We start from the raw sequence: 27,085 nt of genomic DNA on the forward strand, positions 1-27,085 counted from the left end.
TGGGTAGGAAGTATGAGTCATCTGTGTCTAGCGGCTCTGTCATTCTGTCTGAGGCAGGAAAAGACCTAGTTTTCTGGCATTTCTTCCCTGACGACCAAACATTCCTAGCCCCCTAGCCACACCAGCAGTCTCAGAATTAGTCAGTAGAGATGTTCACATTTACTAATGTAGCAAAAAACTCCTGTCATTGAGAAGTGACTATGAATTCCAAGAGTTCCCTCAAGACAAGAAGAGGTAGAGGTTTCTGTGGTAAGTTTTAAAAGAGGACTTTAAATATTGTAAAAAATCTCATGAGGGTAGTGTTTCTCAGCCTAAGGACTTTATTAGAAGTACATGAGTGCCCTATGGTAATTTTTAAAACTGTTTTTAGGAAAAAAAAAAAAAACTAAGCCTACTTAGATAATCTGTATGAATATCTTACATCCAAGAATTCTCCTAATTGTAGTGCCTACATTTGTCTTTGGCTTCACTATCACATAGGTGTTAAACCATATGACTAACTGACATGGCTGATGAGAAAAGACCAGAGGCAATGTGATATATAAATGAGGCTTAAGTACAGAGTGAGGCCAAATGATGTCACAGCCAGCTATTCAAAAGCAGAAAATGCAGTAGTTCCAATAAAGAAAAAGAGTGGGAGAAGTGAGTCATCACTGGGCACACAGTAGCTCAAAAAAACTCAACTACAGAAACCAGTACTATATTCATGCTGTGAGCATAGACTATTATAACAAAATGATATAATCTATCACAAGTTTAAAAAATAAAAATTAAAAAAAGTTTCTTAAAGATTTTATTTATTTACTTGACAGAGAGAGACACAGCGAGAGAGGGAACACAAGTAGGGGGAGTGGGAGAGGGGGAAGCAGGCTGCCCGCCGAGCAGGGAGCCTGATGTAGGGCTCGATCCCAGGACCCTGGGATCACGACCTGAGCCAAAGGCAGACGCTTAATGACTGAGCCACCCAGGTGTCCCAAATTTAAGAAACTTTTTAATAAAAAGGGATTTCCAAGGGTAAAATGTTAATTACTAGCATACAAATAAGATTTATGAATTATGGAAAGGACTGGACAGGCGAAAAGCAGATGGTCTGGTGACTCCAGGGGTGGAAAATAAATAAGAAAAAACTTTTGAGGAAAAAAAAAAACCAAAGACTATAACGTAGAGGAAATCTAAGATGTGCTGATCTAAGTGAAGGAACTAAAACACAGTTTTGGAAGCACCTGCCACAAAGGTTTAGGATACCAGAAGACAGTTTAGGGATGAGGAAGGAGAGGAGGAGCTAGGAGTAATGGTGGGCAGAGCTAAGTGGGACAAAAAAGGAGAGAAGAAACTGCCTTTTACTACTCAGGCACTGAGGCTTACTGTAAATGGCTAGTGGAGGCTGAAGGAATCTGCACTCCTATTTAACAGTAATGGTGGATGTCTGATGATTCACTTTCCTGAGTGAATCACTGCAAGACTGTTCCCTTAAGTGTGACCATGGACATCTGGAGGTGGCTAATCACTGGACCTCAAGGGTGTCAGTCATTAATAATCTTTAATTTGGTAGTTAAACTGGGCTTATAATTCAGAAGACAGAATTGTGTGGAAGACTACTAAGTCTAGGAAGTCGGAATGAAAAGAAATATTTCTTTTTGGGGGACTGGCAACTGATGATAAAACTGTTAAAACAAAAGTGCACCATAACTTTTGTGGGTCTTAGGCTGCTTGCTCATTCCTTTGTCTTTAGGGGAAGATTTTCCTTCATTGCATCAGAATACTAACATATAACTAAATGGTCAACACACCAGAGGTCTCAAATTTTCTACGTGGAGTCACAAAGATCTGAAATCACCTGGGAGGATAATAGGGGAACCTTGAGGGCATTTGAATTTCTGAGACTAGATGAGGAACAAAGAAGGAGAGGCTGTCAGCTGTCCAACTCTGTCCCTGGGGATTTCTGGCAAATAAGAGTTGTGGGAGCACATAGCATATTGTAGAAGGAACATCTGAGGACAAAAACTAGCTTGGAGAACTTCAGATTTCTTAAAAAATAGTTTTATCATAAAAAAATAGGTACCTTTCCATTTGAATATGGAGTTACAGATAAACTTAAGAATGACCCACCTTACTCCAAGCATAATTCCAAGTCACGTAACTGTCGCCTCCTAGAAGATCCTTGAGCCAGGTGACTGGATTTTGATAAATCTGACCATTTTCTACCTTAATTTTACCACTCCGTAAAACACTGGCTTTGTGAGTAGTCTCCTGAAGTGAAAAATAAAACAAAAATTAAGAAGGAAAAATACCTGAAATATGTGAACTTCTGCTTTCAGCCATGATGAGGTAATAGGAACCAGACTTACCCTAACAAACAAAAAACACAAAATATATGGAGCAATGGTTTGCAAGGTACCAAACATCAGGCAACATAGTACAGTGATCCCTGAGAAGTGAGAAATTAATGAGGTGAACTTTCCAAGTGTCCCCGCTCACTGCCTTGAGAGTTTCCAGGTCATGGTACAGGGAGAGGGAATCTAGGCAAAGCCTGTGGACTCCCTTTGTTGAGGAGACAGAGCAGAGTCCACGGAGGCAAAGTGCCTAGAGTTTGCAGGACAGAATACTGAGAAGAGAGACATACAAAGAAAGAAAACTCTGCAGATCTTCAGGGGGGTCCTCTTTAAGTATTCAGCTGAGTAGTGACTGGCCATGTTTGAGAGCAAATTACCCAGGGCTGGGAAAAGAACCACCTGAGAAGATTAGAAGTAATGACACCTGGCATTCTCAAAGGTCAGAAATAGTGCCTGTTCCCAACAGCAAGACTAGAAAACCTCAGTACTGGTGGGGCATTGGTTGTACACAGAAGAGCCTTACCTCAGTAGTGGGACATAATTAGCCCTATATTGAACACATGCTCCAATCCTGCCTACCAAATCTTTTTTTTTTTTTTAAAGATTTTATTTGACAGAGAGAGACACACAGCAAGAGAGGGAACACAAGCAGGGGGAGTTCGAGAGGGAGAAGCAGGCCTCCCGTGGAGCAGGGAGCCCCACACGGGGCTCGATCCCAGGACCCTGGGATCATGACCTGAGCTGAAGGCAGATGCTTAACGACTGAGCCACCCAGGCACTCCCTGCCTACCAAATCTTAAAAGCAAGACCCACAAGGATCAAATTGTTTCCAAGGAACTTAACTGTATCCTAAAATAAATCTACAAAATATTTATAAGAATAAAAAAATATCCACATCCAACAAGGCAGATTTCACAATGTGTGGGATTCAATAAGAAGTTAACAAACCTGGAAAGAAGTAGGAAAACACAACCCATACAGAAGAGATAAAGCAATCAACTGAAAAAGACTGAGAACTGGTAAGAATGTTAGAATTAGCAGATAAAGACATTAAGTAATTATTACAATCACATTCCACATGTTCAAAAGTTATGTGGAGACATGGAAAATATTTTTAAAAAGACCACAATCAAACTTCTAGAGATGAAAATTACAATGTATGAGATGAACACATTGGATAGTTACAGATTAGACATTTCAATCAAAAAGATCAGTAAATTCAAAGACAAAGCAATACGTACTGTATAAAAATGGAACACAGAGAAAAGAGAATTCTTTTTAAAGATTTTATTTATTTGACAGAAAAAGACACAGCGAGAGGGAACACAAGCAGGGGGAGTGGGAGAGGGAGAAGCAGGCTTCCCATGGAGCAGGGAGCCCAATGCAGGGCTCGATTCCAGTCCCCTGGGACCATGACCTCGAGCCAAAGGCAGACGCTTAACGACTGAGCCACCCAGGTGCCCCAAAAAGAGAATATTTAAAAATGAACAGATCATCAGTGAATTGTGGAATGATTTCAAGCAATCCAATACCTGTGTAATAAGAGGTTCTAAAAGGAGGGAAGGGAAGAGAAAACATTTGAAGAAATAATGGCTGAAATTCTTCCACATCTGAGATTCACATGTGGAACCCAGAGATTCAAGAAATTCAATAACCTCTAAGCACAGGAAACATGAAAAAAAATTACGCTAATGCTCCTCATAATCAAAATTGCTTAAAACCAGATAAAATCTTAAAAGAAAAAAAAAAAGTCTTAAAAGCAGCCAGGAGGAGAGAAAAAAAAGACCCATTACTTACAGAGGAACTAGGTTAAGAACAACAGTGTATTTAAACAAGAAAGAAAACAACCAAGCAAGAAAACAGTGGAGCAACATCTTTAAAGTACTCAAAGGAAAAAACCCTTTCAACATAGAAGTCTATGTCTAGCAAAAATATCTTTCAAAAATGAAGGTGAAATAAACTTTTTCAGACATGGGAAAGTCAAAAGGATTCATTATCAGCAGAAGACCTTCAATACAAGAAATGTTAAAGACAGTCCTCCAGGCAGAAGAAAAATGACAGTAAATGGCAATCAGGATCTACATAAAGGAAACAAAAGCAGAAATAGTAACTGCATGAGAGAAATATTTTTCTTATTATTTAAATCTGCTTAAAAGATAAATGACTGCTTAAACAAAAATAATAATGTAGTGGGAATTTATAACATTAAGTAAAGGTAAAATATATGGTAACACAAAGGTCAGGAGTAGAGAAATGGAAGCATACTAGTTTGAGGTTCTTACAGTATACATGAAGTGGTATAATATTACTTACAGGTAGACTGGGAGAAGTTAAAGATATGTCCTATAAACTCTAAAGCCACAACTGAAGTAAAGAGTTGTAGCTAATAAACCAACAAAGGAGATAAAGCATATAAAAATGAAAAAGGGAACAAAGAAGAGATGAGAGAAACAGATGTCATGTGACAGATTTAAACCTAACTATATCAAAAGTCTGGCTGAATGTAAATATTCTTTTTTTTTAAGATTTTATTTATTTGAGAGACACTGAGAGCGCATGAGTGGGGGGAAGGGCAGAGGGAGCAGGACAAGCAGACTCCCTGCTGAGCAGGGAGACTGATGTGGGGCTCAATCCCAGGACTCTGAGATCATGATCTGAGCCAAAGTCAGATGCTTAACTGAATGAGCCACCCAGGCGCCCCTGAATGTAAATTTTCTAGAATCCAATTCCGGTACGACAATGTGAGGATCCAGTCTCAGGTGAAAAGTATTTTAAAAAAATAGTTTAAATCTGGAAATGGTCGTAAACTCATGCAGCAAATAAAGAGCCATCTATTCAGCAAAATCTATGAAAATTAGGTGGAAAAAAAAGGTGAGTCTGTGGTATGTAAACCAAGATTGCTTTCTTCCTCCCCCTTCCCAACTCAGTGAGGTGCAGATTCCACTCCAGATTCCACTTGCAGTGAAGAACACAGTGCTCCCTCTTCCTATAGCCTCCAGTCAGAGGGCTACCTTCTTGTTAGGGGAAGGATATCAGCTTTTCTCATCTTGCCCTCAGCTATCTCTTGCTAAGTTGTAAATGAGTGCAGCCAAGAGGTGGGGGAACCCTTCTGCCTAGCCTGTACTGGTGAGGCAGAGGCTCCACCTTTGGCATGGTGGCACTGAGACTAGTAGGACTCTGATCACCCCTACCTGGCTTGTAAGGTAGTGGTTCATGTCAGGAGAGACAAGCTGTAAAGGCATGAGGCTAACGTGCTTGCCTTGGCTAAATGCTCAGCTCCTAAAGCCGGGTGTCATTCAGAGAAATGTTGCTATGTCCCCACCCCAGCTCCAGAGCTATGGCACAGAGATTTTGTCTTGGAAAAGAAGCAAGCCTTAAAACAGATGGTTCCTAATCTCCTCCAAAGGAAATGACTTCATTTACAACAGAACATGGAGAAGTTCAAGCTCAAGGGCACTTTAAAGGCAGTACAGGTTGTGGTAAAAAGCAATTGGAAGTAAATTGGTAGATTCACTGGGGATAGAGGCTGAATTGTAGGCTGGCTAGTTTTAAGGAGAGAATTGGGAAAAGAAATAGTAGGGAAGAGCATTCCTAGAGTCAGAATAAAACTCAAACACTGACTTGATAAACTATCACTTCAAAGGATAGTTTGACTAGATTAGCTTGTAGAGCAATTTATGCTCCAGGTCATCACTGAAAACAATATAATAATTAACCAACAATTACTAGAGCTTAATGTCAAGGTATGGACAGGGAAAGAGACAAAGAGAGACCTGCCAAGGTCTCAGTCCATGTGGTACAATATCAAAAGTTTAACACTACAGTAGGGAAAAATAACCTCCACTAAAACAATCTAGCCAGTAACTAAATAAGCAGGCACATAACAACAACAAGCCTAAGAGAAGGTGGGGGCCAGTACACAGAGTTGCTACATCTTTCAAAACATATAAAATGTCCAGTTCCAACAAAAAATTGACACGTGGAAAAACAGGAAAGTATGACACATACATCAAAACAAATAAAGCAACAGAAAACATCTGTGAGAATGACTAAATGTTGGATTTAACAAAGACTTTTTTTTTTAAAGATTTTATTTATTTATTTGACAGAGAGAGACACAGCTAGAGAGGGAACACAAGCAGGGGGAGTGGGAGAGGGAGAAGCAGGCTTCCCGCCAAGCAGGAAGCCTGACGCAGGGCTCGATCCCAGGACTCTGGGATCATGACCTGAGCCAAAGGCAGATGCTTAATGACTGAGCCACCCAGGCGCCCCTTAACAAAGACTTCTAAACAGTCATTATAAAAATGTTAAAAGAATGAAAAGAAACCATAAATAAAGAAGCAAAGGAAGGTATGATGACAGTGTCATATCAAATAGAGAATATCAATAAAGAGACAAAATTTATAAAAAAGAACCAAATAGAAGTTATGGACTTGAAAAGTACAATAACTGAAATGAAAAATTTACTAGAGGGGCTCAACAGATTCATGATGTCAGAAGAAAGAATTAATAAACCTGAAGGATCAATAGAGATTATGAAGGCTGAAGAACAGAAAGAAAAAAGGATATAGAAAAATGAAAAGGCCTCACAGAAATGTGGGACACCATTAAATACACTAACATATGCATAATGGGAGTACTAGAAGGACAAGAGAGAAAAAGGAACAGAAAACATACTTGAAAAAATAATGGCTGAAAACTTCCCAAATTTACTGAAAAACATTAATCTGTATTTTCAGAAGGAGGCTCAGTGACTTCCAAGTAGGATAAACATGAAAAAATTCATAAACAGATACATGCTGAAAGTCAAAGACAATGAGAAAATATTGAAAGAAGCAAGAGAAAAATGACATCACTTACAAGGTAACCCTAAGATTACTAGCTGGCTTCTTATCAGAAACAATGGAGGCCAGAAGCAGTGGAATAACATATTCAAAGGGTATAAAGAAAAAAGTGTCAACCAAGAATCCTATATCCAGCAAAGCTACCTTTCAAAAATAAAGTTAAATAAAAACATTCCCAGGTAAACAAAAATGGAGAGACTCTGTTGCTAGCATACCTGATAAGAAATACCAGAGGAAGTTTTTCACGTTGAAAGCAAGTGACCCCAAATGGTAAAATGAATCCACAGAGAAAGCAAACAGCATCAGTAAAGGTAATTACAAATTATAAAAGACAGTACGGACAAATATTCTTTCTTCTCTTAACTGATTTAAAAAATAATTATATAAAACAATAGGTATATAACGTACATATTTGGAAATAGCAAAAAGGAGATGGGTGGGAGCAAAGTTTTCTTTTGCTAAGGGACTGATAGTAGATGGTAACTCAAATCCACGGGAACAAATCAAAGGGTAAATAAGAAGGTTAATATAACAAAATCTATAAACATACACTTGCTTACTTCTGTTTCTTTACAAATCACAAAATAAATAAATAAAGTCATAATCATAACAATGAATTGTTTCATTTATAACATTTATATATATAATACATATAATAATAATATTACAGAAAGAGGGACAGAGCTATGTAGGAATTACAGTTCTTTGTCTCACTAGAATTAGGTTAGTATAAATCTGAAGCTGATTCTAAGTGAAGATGTCCTAGGGTAAGCATTATGGAAATACCTCAAAAAATATGGTGAAAAAAAGTCACTGAAGAAACTAAAATGCTACAATGGAAAATATTCACTTAATGCAAAAGAAAGTAATAAAGAAGTACAGAGGAACAAAAAAGACATGAGACATATTGAAAACAAAAGTAAAACAGCAGACATAAATCCAATAATATTAATAACATTAATTGAATGAGAGTGGATTAAAAAAAACCTACTCAAAAGGCAAAGGTTGTCAAAGTTAAAAAAAACAAGATCCAATTTAGCAATTTGTGCATACACAAAACAGACTAAATTGAAAGAGACAAGTAAATTGAATATGAAAGGATGGAGAAAGATATATCATGCAAATAGCAATCTCAAAAAAACTGAAGCAGCTATACTAATATCACACAAAATAGACTTTAGAACAAAAAATGTTACTAGAGATAATGAGGGACATTTTGTAATGAGGAGAGGGTTAATGCATCAGGACGATATAATTATAAACACACATGCACATAATGAAAGAGCACTGACACACACGAAGCAAAAATTAACAGAAATGAAGGGTGAAATGGACAATTCAATAGTAACAGAACTCCACTTTCTGTTTTCTATTAACAACACAACACCACTTTCATTAATGTCTAGAACAAACGGCAGAAGATTAATGAGAAAAGAGAAAACCTGAGCAGCACTATAAACCAACTAGACCCAACAGGCATCTATAAAAAACTTCTCCTAACAACAGAATAATATTCTTCTCATGTGCTCATGGAACTTTTTTTTAGGATAGGCCATCTGCTAGTTAAGCCATAAAATAAATCTCAGAAAATTTAAAAGGACTGAAATAATACTAAGTATGTTCTCTAAATGCAACAGAATGAAATTAGAAATTAATAAAAAAAATGGAACACTCACAGTTATGTGGAAATCAAACAACATACTCCTAAATAACTAATGGGTTAAAGAGGTAATCAAAAGGCAAATTAGAAAACACTTTGAAATGAATGAAAACGAAGATACAACATACCAAAAATTATGGGATGCAGCAAAAGCAGTGGGTTAAAGGGAAATTTATAGCTGTAAATGCCTATATCGAAAAAGAAGAAAAATCTCAAATCATTAACCTAAACTTACACTGATGACACTGGAAAAAGAACAGCAAACTAAACCCAAAGCATGCAGAAAGAAGGAAATAAATATTAGAGTGGAAATAAAAGAGGCAACAGAAAAACAATAGATAAAATCAGTAAAATCAAAAGTGATTCTTTGAAAATATTAACAAAATCGACAAAGCTTTAGCTAGACTGACCAAGAAAAACAAATGAAGAGACTGAAATTACTAAGGTCAACAATGAAAATGGGTACACTGCTACTGAACCAAGTGAAATAAAAAAGGATTACAAGAGAAACTATCAAGAATTCTATGCCAATAAATAAGATAAAATAGACAAATTTCTAGAAAGATAAAAACTACCAAAAATGATTCAAGAAGAGACAATGTGAAAAAACCTGTAAGTAAAGATACTGAATTAACACTAAAAAACTATCTACAAAAAAAAATCCCAGTACAGATGGTTTCATTGCTGATTACTATCAAACATTTAAAGAAGACTTAAAACCAGTATTTTGTATTACCAATATTCCAAAAGACAGAAAAGGAGAAACATTTTTGTGAGACAAGTATTACCTTAATACCAAACCAGACAAATACAAGAAAACTACAGATCAATATCTTCAATAAATATGGAGGCAAAAATCCTCAACAGCCTACTAGAAAACCAAATCCAGCAACACATAAAAAGATTATATACCATGACCAAGTATGATTTGTCTGCTTTCCCAGGAATGCAAGGTTGGTTTAATATCCAAATATCAAATAATGTTATACACTATATCAATAGAATGCAAACCAAAATCCACATGATCATCTCAATATATGTGGAAAGAACATCTGACAAAATCTAATACTCCTTCTGATAAAAACATTCAAGAAACTAGGAAAAGAAAGAACTTAGCCTGATAAAGGGCATTTATGAGAAAACCTATAGCTAACATTGTATTTAACAGTGAAAGACTAAATTTTTTCTAAGAAACATAGTTTTAGAGAAAAAAATAAGTTTGATTTTATTATTTTATTTCAACACTGTACTGGAGGTTTTAGCTAGTGCAGCTAAAAAAGAAATAAAAAGCATTCACAATGGAAAGAAAGAAGTAAAACTGTCTTTATTTATAGACAACATGATCATCTATATAGAGAATCCAATGAAATCTCCAAAAATTTATAGGAAGTAGTGAGTTTAGCAAGGTTGTATGATAACATCTCAATATACAAAAAACAATTGTATTTCTACTTATTAGCAATAAACAACCAAAAATTAAAACTTAAAAATTGTCATATATAATACTATCAAAAACATGAAATACTTAGGGATAAATTTGATAAAAGACGTGAAAGACCTTTATATTGACTCCTACAACTGCTGGGAAAAAAAGAGAAGACCTAAATTAACAAGAGCTATATCAGGTTCATGGTTTACACAACTTAATATTGCTAAAATGTCATTTGTCTCAAAATTAGAGATTCGACTCAATACCATTAAAAATAATAGTACCCCTTTTTTAAAAAAAGAAACTGAAAAACTCACTCTAAAATTCATATGGGATTGCAAATGACCTAGAATAACCAAAACACTTTAGAAAAGGGAGAACAAAATTGGAGGACTAACACTACCTGATTTTTTAGAAAAGATTTTACTTATTTATTTGAGAGAGTGAGTGCGCATGCATAAGCGGGGAGGGGGCAGAGGGGGAGGGAGAGGGATAAGTCAACTCCATGCTGAGTGTGGAGCCTGACGTAGGGCTCAGTCTTATGACTCTGAGATCATGACCTAAGCTGAAACCAAGAGTCAGCTGCTTAACTGACTGAGTCACCAAGGTGCCCCAACACTACTGTGTAGTAACTGTACAATCAGTGTTACTGATTCTAACACTTATTATAGAGCTACACAATCAAGATGGTATTCATAGTAAGACAAATAGATAAGTTAAACAGAATAGGGAGTCCAGAAATAGGCACATGTATGGAACAAAAGATTTTCTACAAAGGTGCAAATACAATTCAATAGAGGGTAATTTTTTCAACACATGTTGCTGGAAGCATTAAATATCCAAATTCAAAAACATGAATGGGGATCCTACTTTGTACCACATACAAAAATTAATGGATCATAAACCTAAATTCTAGGAGAAAATCTTTTTGACCTTGGGTTAGACAAAGAATTCTTAGATATGATACTAAAGAGCAAATTGCTAAGTTGGACTACATCAAAATTTTAAGCTTCTGTTCTTTATAATTTTGAGAGAATGAAAAGACAAGCCATAGACTAGGAGAAAATATCTGCAAAGTATACGTTTGATAAAGGACTTATATCCAAAATATATCAAAACAAATATCAAAACAAAATAAGAGAACAAGCAACTAATTAAAAAATGGGCAAATATTTGAAAAAAAGCTTCACCAAAGAATAAATATGGATGACAAATAGCATATGAAAAGATACTCAACATAACTAATCATTATTAAATGCAAATTAAAACCACAATGATAAACTATTACACATACATACATATTACATACATACATCTACATTACATGTCATATGGCTAAAATTAACAGATTAATCATACTAAGTGTTAGCTAAGTAGGAATGTGGAGGAACTAGAATATTCATACACAGCTGGTGGGAATGTAATTTGTTACAAACAACTTTGGCAGTTTCTTAAAAAGTTAAATATATACTTACCATATATTTAATCCAGCCACTCCACTCCTATGTATTTACCCAAGAAAAGCAAAAGCCTGTGTCATACCAAAATCTGTACACCAACGTTCATAGTAGTTTTATTTGTGATAGTTAACAACTGGAAACAACCTAAATGTCTATCACAGATGAAATGATAAATGAACTATAGTTTGTTCTATACACTACACAACAATAAAAAAGGAATTAACCACTTATACATGCTCTAATGGCGGTGATTCTCAAATAATTATGTTCAGAAAAAAGAAGCCAGACAAAAATGAATACATACGGTGTAATTCCAATTTTACAGAATTCTTAGACATGCAAGCTAAAGTACAGGGACAAGAAGCAGAACAGTAATTGTCTAGAACTCAGCATAGGAAGAAAGGGGTATGAAGGAGGTATACAATATGGCAAAAAGAAACTTTTGGGGGTGATGCATATGTTCATTACCTTGTTTGTGGTCATGGTTTCACAGGTGTATACATATGTTAAAATCTGTCAAACTGCATAATTTAAATACATGTAGTGTATGTTAATCATATCTCAATAAAGCTGTTAAGAAATAGCTGAAATATGAAAAGTTATATTGAAACTTTATTATAGCTGATCCAGAGAAGTAGCCACAACTGTCAAAATTTGAGTTAACATAACTAATTTACTAACTAAAATCTGAGTTGCTCTGGCTAATCTGAAGTAGGTACTACTTAATAAACTGGTTGACAGGCAAGCGAACAGGAACATCAAGGGAACTGAGATCAAGCTACTAACTTGGTCTTTACACTACTGTTTGGAATTTTAAAATTAATTTTTTTTTGCTCCTAACTTATAAGTAAAGTTTATCAGGAAAAACCTTATTAACCAGAAATGGAAGGACTAGAAACAGTGGTCATTCACATTAAATTCCAGTTAGCCAGGACTGCTTTCTGTTCAACTGGTGATCCCTAAGCAAAGAAGCATTCTAGGACTCTTACAGTCACTGCCACTCCGAATTCCTCTTTCAAAAAGTGAATGTGGGCAAAGGAGAGAGGAAGCCTCTTTTGTAGCATTTCTAGTAGAACAATTTTTTTCCTTTTCTATTTTTATGCATTATGTGATATTGTTTTAATTGAGTCAGATTTATCCAAATTCCAAGTTACTTCTTGTTTCTAAATTGAGCTCCTATGGAAGAGGAATTTATGCCTATTCCTTATCAGGGGAAGCTTTAGCAGTATACAGTAATTCCCTAAACTCTGGAACCAAAGAAAGCTCCAATTTATTATGTTTATGTTGTTCTTAAATCCTTCCTGAGGCAATATAATTAATTCTGTCCTCAGAGCCCAAAGGTGCTTGTGACCAAAATGTATAGAGCAATCCTAAAAACATGATTTCACTAAGAACATAGTGGTATGTCCCTTCATTCAAGAAGCCCAGCCAAACCCTATTTCTCTAATTAGAGCTAAAAGCCTACACTTTTTGACAGCAACCTTTATTAACCTATTTATAAAATTCCATGATTTTAGAGAAAAAAATAGGATACCTGTGTTTTGAATTCCAGAATGTTATTTCCTGGGTTAATTCTTCCGAGTAATATCAGATCCTTTATCTGCATACATTTCTTCCTAGTGCTGTAGTTTAAAGGCTTTTTTATCATACGTTGATGGCCACACACAGAGGAAGAGTTCTGACTGTCATTAGCATGGGGAACAGCAAAAGCTGATTTTCTAAGATATGATTTTGTCTGATGCCCAGTACTGCTGCTGCCTAAGACATCAGTCCCTTGATGTGCCAGGGATTCTAATGTCCCCCTATGTTGTTGCTGGGAAGCTATTTTCCTCTTTCTTCTTTTTGGATCACAACTGGTAGGAGCCTGATCACAAATAAAAGTCGATGGATGGGCATCATTTTCAGCAAGTATGCTTGTAGTCTCTGAAATATTTAATGTACTAGTTACTGCTGAAGGACTACTATAGGATTTGTGCCCTTCGGCTGGAGTTTCTATAAGATCATTTTCTTTTTGCAAATGTTCTGCTTGAGCAATAAAGGCAACAGGTTGGGATGGTAATTTAATCTTCTTACTGCCCTCTGAATGTCTGGATTTTGATAACCCATCCAAGGTACAGTCATTGACATTTTGTTTAGAATTCAGTTCGTTTCCAGAAAATTCTTCTCTTCTCACTGTTTCTGAGTTTACACAAGTGTTGGTGTTTTGGCTGTCATTCCACATTTCCAGAGACAACTGTGTTTCTTGCATGCTTCCACAAATAAGGCCTACAGGAGAAAGTGAACCTGATTGGGGCTGCAATGAATTTTCCAGACTGGTAAGCTCTTGGCTGTCCTTTTCACTAGAGATTTCTGAGCTGGATGACAGCTTCCTCAAACTAGGATCAGACAAAGATGTAATGTTTTTATAGTTTTGAATTTTCTGGCTAATTTTTTTCTGTTTTTTTGCCACAACTAAAAGGTTCTTCTGTCTTGTGGCCAAGTTAGCCAGTTGTTCTCTCAGGACTCCTTGCTTAAATGATTCTATGGACACCCTAGAGAAAGAAACAGAAAGAGAAAAAAATACAAAAACAGTAGAAAACTTTTTTTTAGTAGTCATTTAGATTTTAAAGATACTCTGTCTCAATTTAAATTTAATCAGCCCAAAGTACACAAGAGTCTATTTTTGCAATGAATTTCCTCTGAGAGGGAAATGACTCTTAAGGTGAATAAGACTGCCTTTTCATAGAGGTGATGGTGTGGTTATCCACATTTACATTATTTACCAGTTGTGAGTCAACTCTGAAAAACAAAACTCTCGTTGTTTAGTTGGAAGGTAGCAACTGATGGCCAAGGAAGAATACCATACTTTAAATTTGGAGTTTGCTTACCTCTTTATAGTGGAAAGGTGTATCAGAAAGTAACATTTGGGAATAAGTTCCACTTAAGTTCCCTTAGAGCTATGGAGAAGTGAGACTGTTTTGTGAGTAATACCTAGGCTAGACCTGAGAAATGTTAGTCCATCAAGTAATTACTGTAATTATACTTTAAAGCTGTACAGAGGGACTACCCAGATAAACATTATCCTGTCTGACTATAAGGGGATTGATTTTGAGAGAAAATGGCTGATCCATACACCTTTTTCTTTTGGTTATACCCACCCATTCTACAGTGACCTTCAGGATACTAGACTCTTTGTTTCCAGTAGTTCTCAAACTTTTTGGTCTTATGACTTTTTTATACTCTTAAAAATTTTTGAGGAACCCAAAGGGCTTTTGTTTACATGGGTGTATCTATTAATATTTACTGTTTTATAAAATAAAACAGAAAATTTTAGTATATGTGTTGCCGAAGCGAGCACAAAAACAGAAAATTTTAAAACACAAGAATATACAAGCATACATTCCATTAGCTATTAGAATAATGATGTCATCATAGTTCATGTGGCTTCTAGAAAATTTCATTACACACTCATGAGAGAATATGAGCCAAAAAGGCAAATAACATCTCAGTTTTATTATAAAAATAGTTTTGACTTCACACACCCCTTTAAATGGTCTCAGGACCCTCAGGGATCACCCTTAAGCAGCTGCTTTAAGGGACAGCAATAGTATAGATATCTGTCTCTCCTATCACAGTTCAGAGTTGTTGGTATTGAATTCCAAGCAGAATGGATGTTAAAGTGAGTAGCAGATGTAAGTGGAAGAAGCAGCAAGAAGTTAGATAAGCAAACAAGTAGTAGCATAAAATGCAAGAACCTGGACAGAGGAGAAAGAAAAAAATTAGTAATATCACATTCAAAACAGAGTTCAGACAGAAAAATAAAAGTGCATTTCAGATTACAAGATTTTAAGTCTTACAGCAATATTAATAAGGATTTACACACCTGCAAACCCAACTGATCAGAAACTTTCCAAAATTCTCAGTATATTGTTAATCATAGGACATAAAAGAAAATAGAAGCTAGCCTTCTCCAAAGCCTTCTAGAAAATATCCTGCAGTCAATTACCCACCTATAGGTCTTTTAAGCTCACTTGCATTATACTGACAGGAAAATAGGAAATAGACATGAATTTGTGATACTTATTCACTGCAGGGAAAAGCAAAATGAAGACAGAAGATTTATAAATGAAAACAGAAAACTGATTTTTAAATAAGTTCAGAAAAAAAATGGAATAGGCAATAGATGTCAAATGTTTACAAGAATATAAAGGAAATTAGAAAGAGCACATGTGAATAAATAATGTCAAGAAGGTATCTACAATCCCATATTCACGGCAGCATTATTAACAACAGCCAAGACATGGAAACAACCTACATGTCCATCAAAGGATAAATAAATAAAATGTGGTATGTACACACACACACACACACACACACACACACACACACACACAAATATTATTCAGCCATGAAAAAGAAAGAAATCCTGCCATTTTTGACAACAATGCACAGACTTGAGAGCATTATATCAGGTGAAATAAGTCAGAAACAGAAAAACAAATACTGTATGGTCTCACTTATATGTGGAATCTAAAAAACCACAAAAAACTGAACCCATAGATACAGAGAACAGTTTGGTGGTTGCCAGAGGTGGAAGGTGGAGGGTGGGTGAAATGGGTGAAGGGAGCCAAAAGGTACAAACATCCAGTAATAAAATAGGTAAGTCATGGGGATGTAATGTACAGCATGGTGACTATAGTTAACAATACTGTATTGTATATTTGAAAGTTGCTAAGAGAGTAAATCTTAAAAGTTCTCATTGTTGAGAAAAGAAGAGGCATATATAGCTAAGTCTATGAAAAACTAATAGAAATAATGCCCAAACAAGAAAAAAAAATAACATTTTTTTATTATTATGTTCAAGTAGTCAGTATATAGTACATCATTAGTTTTTGATGTAGTGTTCAACAATTCATTAGTTGTGTATAACACATCTTTCTCAAGAAAAGGACCAAAAGCAGTATATAACCAATATCATCAAGATGAAACCTCTTAAAAACTCTAAGAAGTTTAGAAATACACAAAACTAAATAATATACATGGTTACACTGCTTGGAAAGATGACATTTGTGATAGCAAAAGAAAAATTTGTAATGTAAAAAATCTGAGTTCACTACAGAAAGAAATTTATTTTGGGGGGAAAAAAAGAAATTTATTTTGGGGATTCATGACCAGAGACACTTTCATAAAATTCTTGGCTGTACACAACTTTTTAAGATACTAAAATGTCTTAAAGGACCCAAATAAATAAAATCACGAATGAAAGAGGAGAGATTGCAACCAACACCAAAGAAATACAATTATAAGAACATATTATGAGCAACTATATGCCAGCAAATTAGATAATCTGGAAGAAATGGATGCATTCCTAGAGACAAATAAACTACCAAAACTGAACCAGGAAGAAATAGAAAACCTGAACAGACCCCATAACCAGTAAGGAAATTGAAGGAGTAATCAAAAATCTCCCAAGAAACAAGAGTCCAGGGCCAGATGGCTTCCCAGGGGAATTCTACCAAACATTTAAAGAAGAATTAATACCTATTCTGAAACTGTTCCAAAAAATAGAAATGGAAGGAAACTTCCAAACTCATTTTATGAGGCCAGCAATGCCTTGATCCCAAACCAAAGACCCCACTGAAAAGGAGAAATACAGACCAATATCCCTGATGAACGTGGATGTAAAAATTCTCACCAAAATACTAGCCAACACGATCCAACAGTACATTAAAAGGATTATTCACCACGACCAAGTGGGATTTATTCCTGGGCTGCAAGGTTGGTTCAACATCCACAAATCATTCAATGTGATACAATACATTAATAAAAGAAAGAACAAGAACCATATGATCCCCTCAATAGGTGCAGAAAAAGCATCTGACAAAGTATAGCATCCTTTCTTGAATAAAACTCTTCACAGTGTAGTGATAGAGGGTATATACTTCAATATCATAAAAGTCATCTATGAAAAACCCACAGCGAATATCATTCTCAATGGGGAAAAACTGAGAGCTTTTCCCCTAAGGTCAGGAACATGGAGGGATGTCCACTACCACCACTGCTATTCAACATAGTACTAGAAGTCCTAGCCTCAGCAATCAGACAACAAAAAGAAATAAAAGGCATCCGAATCGGCAAAGTCAAACTCTCACTCTTTGCAGATGATACGATACTTCATGGGAAGTACCATGGGAAAACCCAAAAGACTCCACCCCAAACTGCTAGAACTCAACAGGAATTCTGTAAAGTGGCAGGATATAAAATCAATGCACAGAAATCGTTGGCATTTCTATACACCAACAACAAGACAGAAGAAAGAGAAATTATGGAGTTGATCCCATTTACAATTGCACCCAAAACCATAAGATACCTAGGAATAAATCTAACCAAAGAGGCAAAGAATCTGTACTCAGAAAACTATAGAATCCTCATGAAAGAAACTGAGGAAGACACAAAGAAATGGAAAAATGTTCCATGCTCATGGATTGAAAGAACAAATATTGTGAAAATGTCTATGCTACCTAGAGCAATCTATACAGTTAATGCATCCCTTATCAAAATACCATCAACTTTTTTCAAAGAAATGGAACAAATAATCCTAAAATTTATATGGAATATAAATTTCAACAGAAACTGAAAAATACTGGGTGCCTGGATGGCTCGGTCATTAAGCGTCTGCCTTTGGCTCAGGTCATGATCCCAGAGTCCTGGGATCAAGTCCCGCACCGGGCTCCCTGCTCCATGGGAAGCCTGCTTCTCCCTCTCCAACTCCCCCTGCTTGTGTTCCCTCTCTCACTGTGTGTCTTTCTCTGTCAAATAAATAAATAAAATCTTAAAAAAAAAATTGAAAAACACTGAATATATTTCAACATTCCTCTGGCTATTCCAAATAGCCAGAGGAATGTTGAAAAAGAAAAGCAAAGTGGGTGGCATCACAATTTCGGACTTCAAGCTCTATTACAAAGCTGTCATCATCAAGACAGTATGGTACTGGCACAAAAACAGACACATAGATCCATGGAACAGAATAGAGAACCCAGAAATGGACCCTCAACTCGATGGTCAACTCATCTTTGACAAAGCAGGAAAGAATATCCAATGGAAAAAAGAGAGTCTCTTCAACAAATGGTGCTGGGAAAATTGGACAGCCACATGCAGAAGAATGAAACTGGACCAATTCCCTACACCACACACAAAAACAGACTCAAAATGGATGAAAGACCTAAATGTGAGACAAGAATCCATCAAAATCCTTGAGGAGAACACAGGGAGCAATCTCTTTGACCTCAGCCATAGCAACTTCTTCCTAGAAACATCTCCAAAGGCAAGGGAAGCAAGGGCAAATGGGACTTCATTAAGATTAAAAGCTTTTGCACAGCAAAGAAAACAGTCAACAAAATCAAAAGACAACCTACAGAATGGGAGAAGATATTTGCAAATGACATATCAGATAAAGGGCTAGTATCCAAAATCTATAAAGAGCTTATCAAACTCAACACCCAAAGAACAAATAATCCAATTGAGCAATGGGCAGAAGACTTGAACAGACATTTCTGCAAAGAAGACATCCAAATGACCAACAGACACATGAAAAAGTGCTCAACATCACTTGGCATCAGGGAAATACAAATCAAAACCTCAATGAGCTACCACCTCACACCCGTCAGAATGGCTAAAATTAACAAGTCAGGAAATGACAGATGTTGGTGAGGATGGGGAGAAAGGGGAACCCTCCTACACTGTTGGTGGGAATGCAAGCGGGTGCAGCCACTCTGGAAAACAGTATGGAGGTTCCTCAAAAAGTTGAAAATAGAGCTACCCTATGACCCAGCAATTGACTACTAGGGATTTACCCCAAAGATACAAATGTAGAATCCGAAGGGGCACGTGCACCCCAATGTTTATAGCAGCAATATCCACAATAGCCAAACTATGGAAAGAGCCGAGGCGCCCCCAATAAACAAATGAATAAAGAAGATGTGGCATATATACAAAATGGAATATTATGCAGCCATAAAAAAACCGAAATCTTGCCATTTGCAATGACATGGATGGAACTAGAAGGTGTTATGCTAAGTGAAATAAGTGAATCAGAGAAAGACAATTATCATATGTTCTCAGTGATATGAAGAATTTGGGAAATAAGACAGAGGATCATAGGGGAAGGGAGGGAAAAATGAAACAAAATGAAACCAGAGAGGGAGACAAACCATAAAAGACTCTTAATCTCAGGAAACAAACTGATGGTTGCTGGAGTGGAGGGGGGTGGGAGGGATGGGGTGATTGGGTGATGGACATTGGGGAGGGTATTTGCTATGGTGAGTGCTGTGAGTTGTGTAAGACTGTTTAATCACAGACCTATACCTCTGAAACAAATAATATATTATATGTTAATAAAAATATTTTTGAAAAAGATACTAAAATATCTTTTTCTGAATATTTCAAGTAATAAAATAGAAAAATATCTTTCTGGGAAGTACAATTCTCCATGGAGGTAACAGATTAGATCACCTCATAAAGTCATTCTTTGGTCCTAAACAACATTTGTACTCCCAAGAAATTCTAGATCTAACTATTGTACCTAAAAAGGGATAAATTATGAAAACTCTAAAGCATTCCTATTTTTTTCACTCACCTGTATTTTTTAGCCAGATCATCCCTTTCTGCTTTCTGTTTGGCAAGCACATTATCCATAACCTCTTTTATCTCTAACATCTTTTCAATGTATTGTTCTGGAAACATGGTAATAAAATAAAAAGTCAGTTAAATGAGAGATAGCAAACGTTAAATTTGATCACACAGGACTCAGCCTTACTGTTACTCTTAAAAAGCCATTATTTTCCTATCCTGCTCCCTAATATCAGTGGCCCAGATATATAAATCAAGGCTCATTGAATTATGCCACCCTATGAAAGTACCCTGAATACGGCAGGCCAGCCTGAGTTCTAATCCTGCTACTCCACTAAGCTTTGTGGTCTTGGACATGTCACATGACCTCTATGGTCACCTTCCTTATCTGTGAAAAGAGGTTAGTAAAGATAAATAGGAAAATAAATATTTTGTTAAAATTACTTTTTAAAATATAAAAGGAATACATTGTAAAAAATTTTTTCAAACAACATGAATGTTAACACAGAAGAAAAATAACCCCCTGCTTCTCCTCTTTTTTCACTCCACAAAAGAGACTACCATTAATACTTTGGTAGCAGTGTGTTTATTTGTGGTGTAAAAGTTTTTAATATATTTAATGTATTATTCTATATATTTATATTATATGTAACTATATATTATATGTACTTAAAAATAAGAAGGATGCTATCAGTTCTTGTTCTCTACACTTAATACTTAGATAGGACTATATGATATCTAGGTTACTTAAAGATGTAGTATATAAAATTACTTTTACAATAATTACTTAAAATTTTCTTACTTTCTTCCACTACTTCCTAATTAAAGGCATCATGACCTCCCTCACCCATCACAAATCCACAAGATTTACACATAAATGTCAATTATGTCCAAATTCAGATTCCCAAGCAGTAAATGGAAAGGCTTAGATGAATACATTTTACCTCTTTTAAGTTACTTGTTATTTATTTCAGTTTTGGCTTTGTTTCTTAAGTTTTTTCCTTTTTTAGACCAATGCATATTTTTCTAGATAATTTAGAGAAAATCAGTGGTGGGAAATGAAATCAATTTCAGAGTAGGAATTTGTTCCCTTTGCAAATCAGACAAATAATTTGATCAGTATAGAGTCAGTGTTCCCAGAGTAGTTTGTCTTGTTAATATTATGACTGAGAATTAATCTCATATGATGCATGTGCCAAAAAAGGGGGGAAACCTGGATGATCATGAAAAATTTAGATATAAATTTGTTTGGCAGATTTGACATTATTTAATAAAAGATGTTCACACTATGTACCCTGTCACATTGGGTTTTTCTTTTTTCTTTTAAAGATTTTATTCATTTATTTGAGAGTGAGAGAGAGAGAACAAGCGGGGGGAGGGGCAGAGGGAGAGGGAGTAACAGACTCCCCGCTGAGTAGGGGGCCTGATGTGGGACTCAATTTCAGGACCCTGGGATCATGACCTGAGCTGAAGGCAGACACTTAACCAACTGAACCACCCAGGCACCCACATTGGGTTTTTCTAACTGAAATTTAAATCACAGGTAAAAATAACATTATCATAGTAACCTAGAAGATTCTATATGTTTCTATAAAAAAGGATATAAAGAATTTTACATTAGAGACCCTGGGTGGTTCAGTCAGTTAAACATCTGCCTTTGGCTCAAGTCATGATCCCAGGGTCCTGGGATCAAGTCCTGCATTGGGCTCCTTGCTCAGCAGGGAGTCTGCTTTTCCCTCTGCTTGTGCGCTCTCTCTCTCTCTCAAATAAATAAATAAAATCTTTAAAAAAAAAAGAATTTTACATTAACTTGATACTATATACTTAGTTGCCAGATACATTAATCATTGATATCTTAGAGAAAACCTAGAAATTGCCCTAATATATGTAAGATTTTAATATATGGTAATAAGGCATTAGAGAAACAAGGATGACAGAAATTATTCAACAAATAAGAGGAGGCAAATAGAGTAGTAATATGGAGGTGGGAGACTCTAGTCTATCCTTATCTTGTGCCACATGTGGAAAAGAGATTTCAAATGAATAAAAGAGTTAAAACACTTAATAAAAAATAACATACGAAATGTTCAAAAAGTAAACATTTTTCTGGTCTGTTTGGTTGAGGCATTAAAGATATCTGATATCCAAGTGAATGCAAGACATCTATAAGAAAAACTTACAAAGAAATGTACACAATGGGATTCATTATTCTTGGATCCCTCAGCCAGATCAAAAATATAGAAGGTGTCAGAATAAGGAGGTGGTGAATTTGTAAAGATACTTCAGAGAGCTACTGCTCAACTGGATGGGAATTTCCAATATGAGGAGCCAAAGGGAGAGGTGAGGTTTCTCTCCTTTATTCAAGGCTAACAGGGGCGGGGGTGGGGAGTCTCTCAAGAAGAGAGTAGTAACTTTCTTTTGAGGTGATGATGGACTCACACCTGGCTTCCTCCTTGAACACCTAGAGGTTGAGATCCTGCAGAGCAAGACTTTTGGACAGCTGGGGAAAGGGAAAGTTGCTGCTAGAGATTAACTGTCCTCCCTTCTAACCACAGGTCCAGAGTGCCAGGATCCTGACAACTTGGTGTGGAGCCTGCCCTGTGATCCTACGATGGCTTCTCCCTCAGAGAAAGAACCTGTATAGGGTGGGACACCAAAAAAAAAAAAAAAAAGAAAAAGAAAAAAGAAGAAAGGAGGAAGGAAGGAGGGAGGGAGTAAGGAGGAGGGAAGAAGGAGGAGGAGGAAACTGAGAGGAGCCAGGGAAAGGAAAATGTGCTGTCCTGCCACACAGAAGCCAGACAGAAGCTTCAGAACAGCCTCAGAAAACTGCTCTGAAGACACTAAGTTTTAGACATTTGCCAAGGATTGATGGAGTCAATGCAGTCAGTATTTAGTTACTAGCCAAGAACTCTAAAGTCCCATTGCCTTCCTCTCCCCCGTTAAAGGGCAGTGAGACGAAAATAAAGGGATCCTGACTAAAAAGAATTAAATTAAGTTATGAAGCATAGGGATGGGGAGGGGAGAAAAGTTTCTAATCTTAAAAGCATTAAAAGAAATAGCAAAGGAAAGGCTGATACATTTTACTATACAGAATTTGAAAATATATGTACTTAAGCATAAATTAACATGTTACACATAAAAAGACAGTTAAGTAGCTGAAAAACATATTTACAGCAGTTAAGGCAGAAAAGGGGTCAATAACCTGATTACATAAAATGGTTCCTATTTATTAATAGACAAACAGGAATAGTCATTCACAAAGCAGGAAATAAAACTAGAGAAAAAATACCACTAATAATCAATAAGGCAAGTGAAAATATGAGGCATTAGGCATTCTTGTTATTAAAACTACTAAAATTAATTTAAATGAAAATACTGAAGCTGTTAGCAGTGTAAAGGAAAACAAACACTAATGTGTGTTGGTGAAAGTGCAAATTAAATTAGTATCTAATACTTTATGAAACAATTTATCAATACAAATCAATAGATTTAAAAATATTTATATATTTTTGACCCAGTAGTTCCAATTCTGTTAATATTTTTTTTTTAAGATTTTATTTATTTGACAGAGAGAGAGAGAGAGAGCGCGCGCACAAGCAGGGGAAGCGGCAGGCAGAGGGTGAGGGAGAAGCAGGCTCCCTGCTGAGCAGGGAGCCCTATGTGGGGCTCCATCCCAGGACCCAGAGATCATGACCTGAGCCAAAGGCAGCCGCTTAACTGACTGAGCCACCCAGGCACCCCAATTCTGTTAATATTTCCTAAGAACGATATATGCTATAGAATAGCAAAAAATTTTAAAAATGTAAATTTTTTCTCAACAAAAAGAGAAAAATTAAGCCCTGGAACATTTACAGAACAGGATACTACGTACCACTAAGAAAAACAGCTCTGGGGGAAAAATGTTAAAATGGCAAATTTGGCATGATCCAAACTATGTTTTTAATATTTTAGTGAGGTATAACTGCATAGCTAATTTTTTTTTAATATTTACTTTTTTATTTGAGAGAGACAGAGATAGTGAGAGAGAGGTTGAGCAGGAAGGAGGGGGAGAAGCAGACACCCCGTGGAGCAGGGAGCCCTATGTGGGGCTCCATCCCAGGACCCAGAGATCATGACCTGAGCCAAAGGCAGCCGCTTAACTGACTGAGCCACCCAGGCACCCCAATTCTGTTAATATTTCCTAAGAACGATATATGCTATAGAATAGCAAAAAATTTTAAAAATGTAAATTTTTTCTCAACAAAAAGAGAAAAATTAAGCCCTGGAACATTTACAGAACAGGATACTACGTACCACTAAGAAAAACAGCTCTGGGGGAAAAATGTTAAAATGGCAAATTTGGCATGATCCAAACTATGTTTTTAATATTTTAGTGAGGTATAACTGCATAGCTAATTTTTTTTTAATATTTACTTTTTTATTTGAGAGAGACAGAGATAGTGAGAGAGAGGTTGAGCAGGAAGGAGGGGGAGAAGCAGACACCCCGTGGAGCAGGGAGCCCTATGCGGGGCTCTATCCCAGGACCCTGGGATCATGACCTGAGCTGAAGGCAGACGCTTAACCATCTGAGCCACGCAGGCGCCCCTGCATAGCTAAATTCTTAGAAAAAGAAAGGAAACAAATATTGTGGTGGGACAGTAGGTAATTTTAGCATATTTTTTCATCTTTATTATTTTTTGAAGTATATTTATATGCCTTTTTAATAAAAAAATTATAAAATTAGGAAATTCACCTTAGGGGTATAAGACATTATAAATACTAAATAAAATATATGAACTATTCACATTTGTTTGAGGGTATAAGTTATTTTGTATTATTTTCCTCAAATCATAACATGTACCATATATTAGGCCAAGATGAAAGGCAGAATGGGTATAATTTAAAAGGAAATAATTTTTTAAAGACTGTACAGTATGGACTAGGACAAGAGATGAACTAATAGTTGTATCCTGTTACACAAAAGACTGATAAAATATTTCAAATTACTTTTTAGCTAACTACTTAAACATTCAGATCTGCAACTATCAGGAGCTAATTTCTACCTTGTAAGTCAGAACTCAAGAAAACACAAGTGTGATCTATCAAAGATTTGCAAATAGTCACTGAAATTTTAAGAAATTCAGATTATTAGGTCAGGAATCAAAGTCAAATTTACCATTTTGAATCACTAGTGTTTTGTAAACAGGAAGACATCTATGCAGTGAGACATTTACCTGGTCTATCTGTTCATCTGAAAGGTATGAGGATTTGCCCTACTTGAGTCACAACTGCCTATTCCTTTACTGATCTGTTTTTAAGGGTTACCATAGTTGGGTGAAGTTGACGAGCTAAGGAGCAAAATAATCTCATCTCTAGTCACTATCTTACACTTTTTTTTTCCACATCTTCATCTAAACATATCACCAGTAGTAGCTTATCTCTGATCATGGTTCTAAGTATCTCTCATTTTACTCATGCTATACCTTGAGTCTAGAAGTATCTTGATCAACAATTACACTAACTACTGGTTTGCATAAATGACTTATAATGCCCAATTCCTGGCACTTTATTATCACATAAAAAAAAAAAGTTTACTTTTCAGCCACCATAAGTAAGCTCTGACATAAACCTGTACCTTAAGAAGCAGAGGGAGCAATGACCTTGGATGTATGAAATAATCAAACTTGAGTATGGGTCCATATTTACCTGCATCTTCAGGGGTTCTTATTTCAAATTCTAGTAAATTTTCTTGTTTTTCTTCTATATCTTGTAGAATAGCACTGATGGTCTGATGCTATCAGATAAAAACATTAAAAACTTCATTACAAGAAGGTAGATATTTCTGATATACAATTGTCAAATGCACAGTAAAAGTGCTAAAGAAAGTGCTGCTAAAATGCTCATTTCACTTTATGTTCGAAATGTATTCATGCTTTGTTTAAACTTAACTGTATAAATGTTGTGTATTTGTGGGGAACAAGTAAACCTAAGTATTTTGATTTATGTAGCAGATCTACTCCTGGTAAACAGAACATATGAGTAGCAGCCATATAAAGGTTCATAATTTCTCACTGACTTCTGTTATAATCATAGCTGTAGGTGATAAAAGAACAACTCAGCACATAATATTTAAAGGTCACATATATGCAATAAGTACACTTTAAGGCTTTATGACTATCACTGTACACTATTAAAATCTCCCACATAATCCTAAAAATACAAAACACTACTCTCTCATTCACAAATGGGAATTAAGGCCACCTTTCCATGCCCTTGTTAGTACTGACTGTCCTGCCTAGAATGTCTTCAATTTACTTTGCCCAGATTCATCTCTTTCTTATGAGAGAAGTAATCATGGAGTGGATTCTGGAACTAGACTGCCTGGGTGTGAATTCTGACTTCACCTCTTCCTAGGTGGGTGGCTCCAGCATGTTACTTCTCCTCTCCTTGCCTGAATAGAGTAACACATGTAAAATGCTTCGGGCAGTGCCAGCAAAACACAAGAGTTCAATAAGTATCGCTTATTATTATATAAAACCCGAATCATACATGAAACCTCTGGCTAATCTAATTCATATGGATTTCTCCTTTTTCAGAATTGGTTAAGAATTTTGGTGATATAGGGGTGCCTGGGTGGCTCAGTCGTTAAGCGTCTGCCTTAGGCTCAGGTCATGATCCCAGGGTCCTGGGATTGAGCCCCGCATCGGGCTCTCTGGTCCGCGGGAAGCCTGCTTCTCCCTCTCCCACTCTCCCTGCTTGTGTTCCCTCTCTCA

The 27,085-nt window shown here is 36.1% G+C and overlaps 1 protein-coding gene across 1 annotated transcript in view; it reads right to left on the reverse strand.

Moving 5' to 3' along the window:
* The window catches only part of ANKRD31 (ankyrin repeat domain 31), a 146,722-nt gene that overhangs the window by 16,069 nt on the left and 103,568 nt on the right, over positions 1–27,085 (reverse strand). Inside the window, exons 20-23 of the mRNA XM_088023646.1 lie at positions 26,019–26,106; positions 20,341–20,437; positions 13,261–14,257; positions 2,110–2,250 (exon numbers count right to left, since the gene is read on the reverse strand). Of these exons, the coding sequence (XP_087879772.1) occupies positions 2,110–2,250; positions 13,261–14,257; positions 20,341–20,437; positions 26,019–26,106 (1,323 nt within the window). The remainder of the gene's footprint in view (positions 1–2,109; positions 2,251–13,260; positions 14,258–20,340; positions 20,438–26,018; positions 26,107–27,085) is intronic.

This window comes from Eumetopias jubatus, unplaced genomic scaffold (assembly GCF_037043125.1).
Source record: "Eumetopias jubatus isolate StellerSeaLion01/CBP00866 unplaced genomic scaffold, mEumJub1_p1.0 scaffold_5, whole genome shotgun sequence".
Classification (NCBI taxonomy): Eukaryota; Metazoa; Chordata; class Mammalia; order Carnivora; family Otariidae; genus Eumetopias; species Eumetopias jubatus.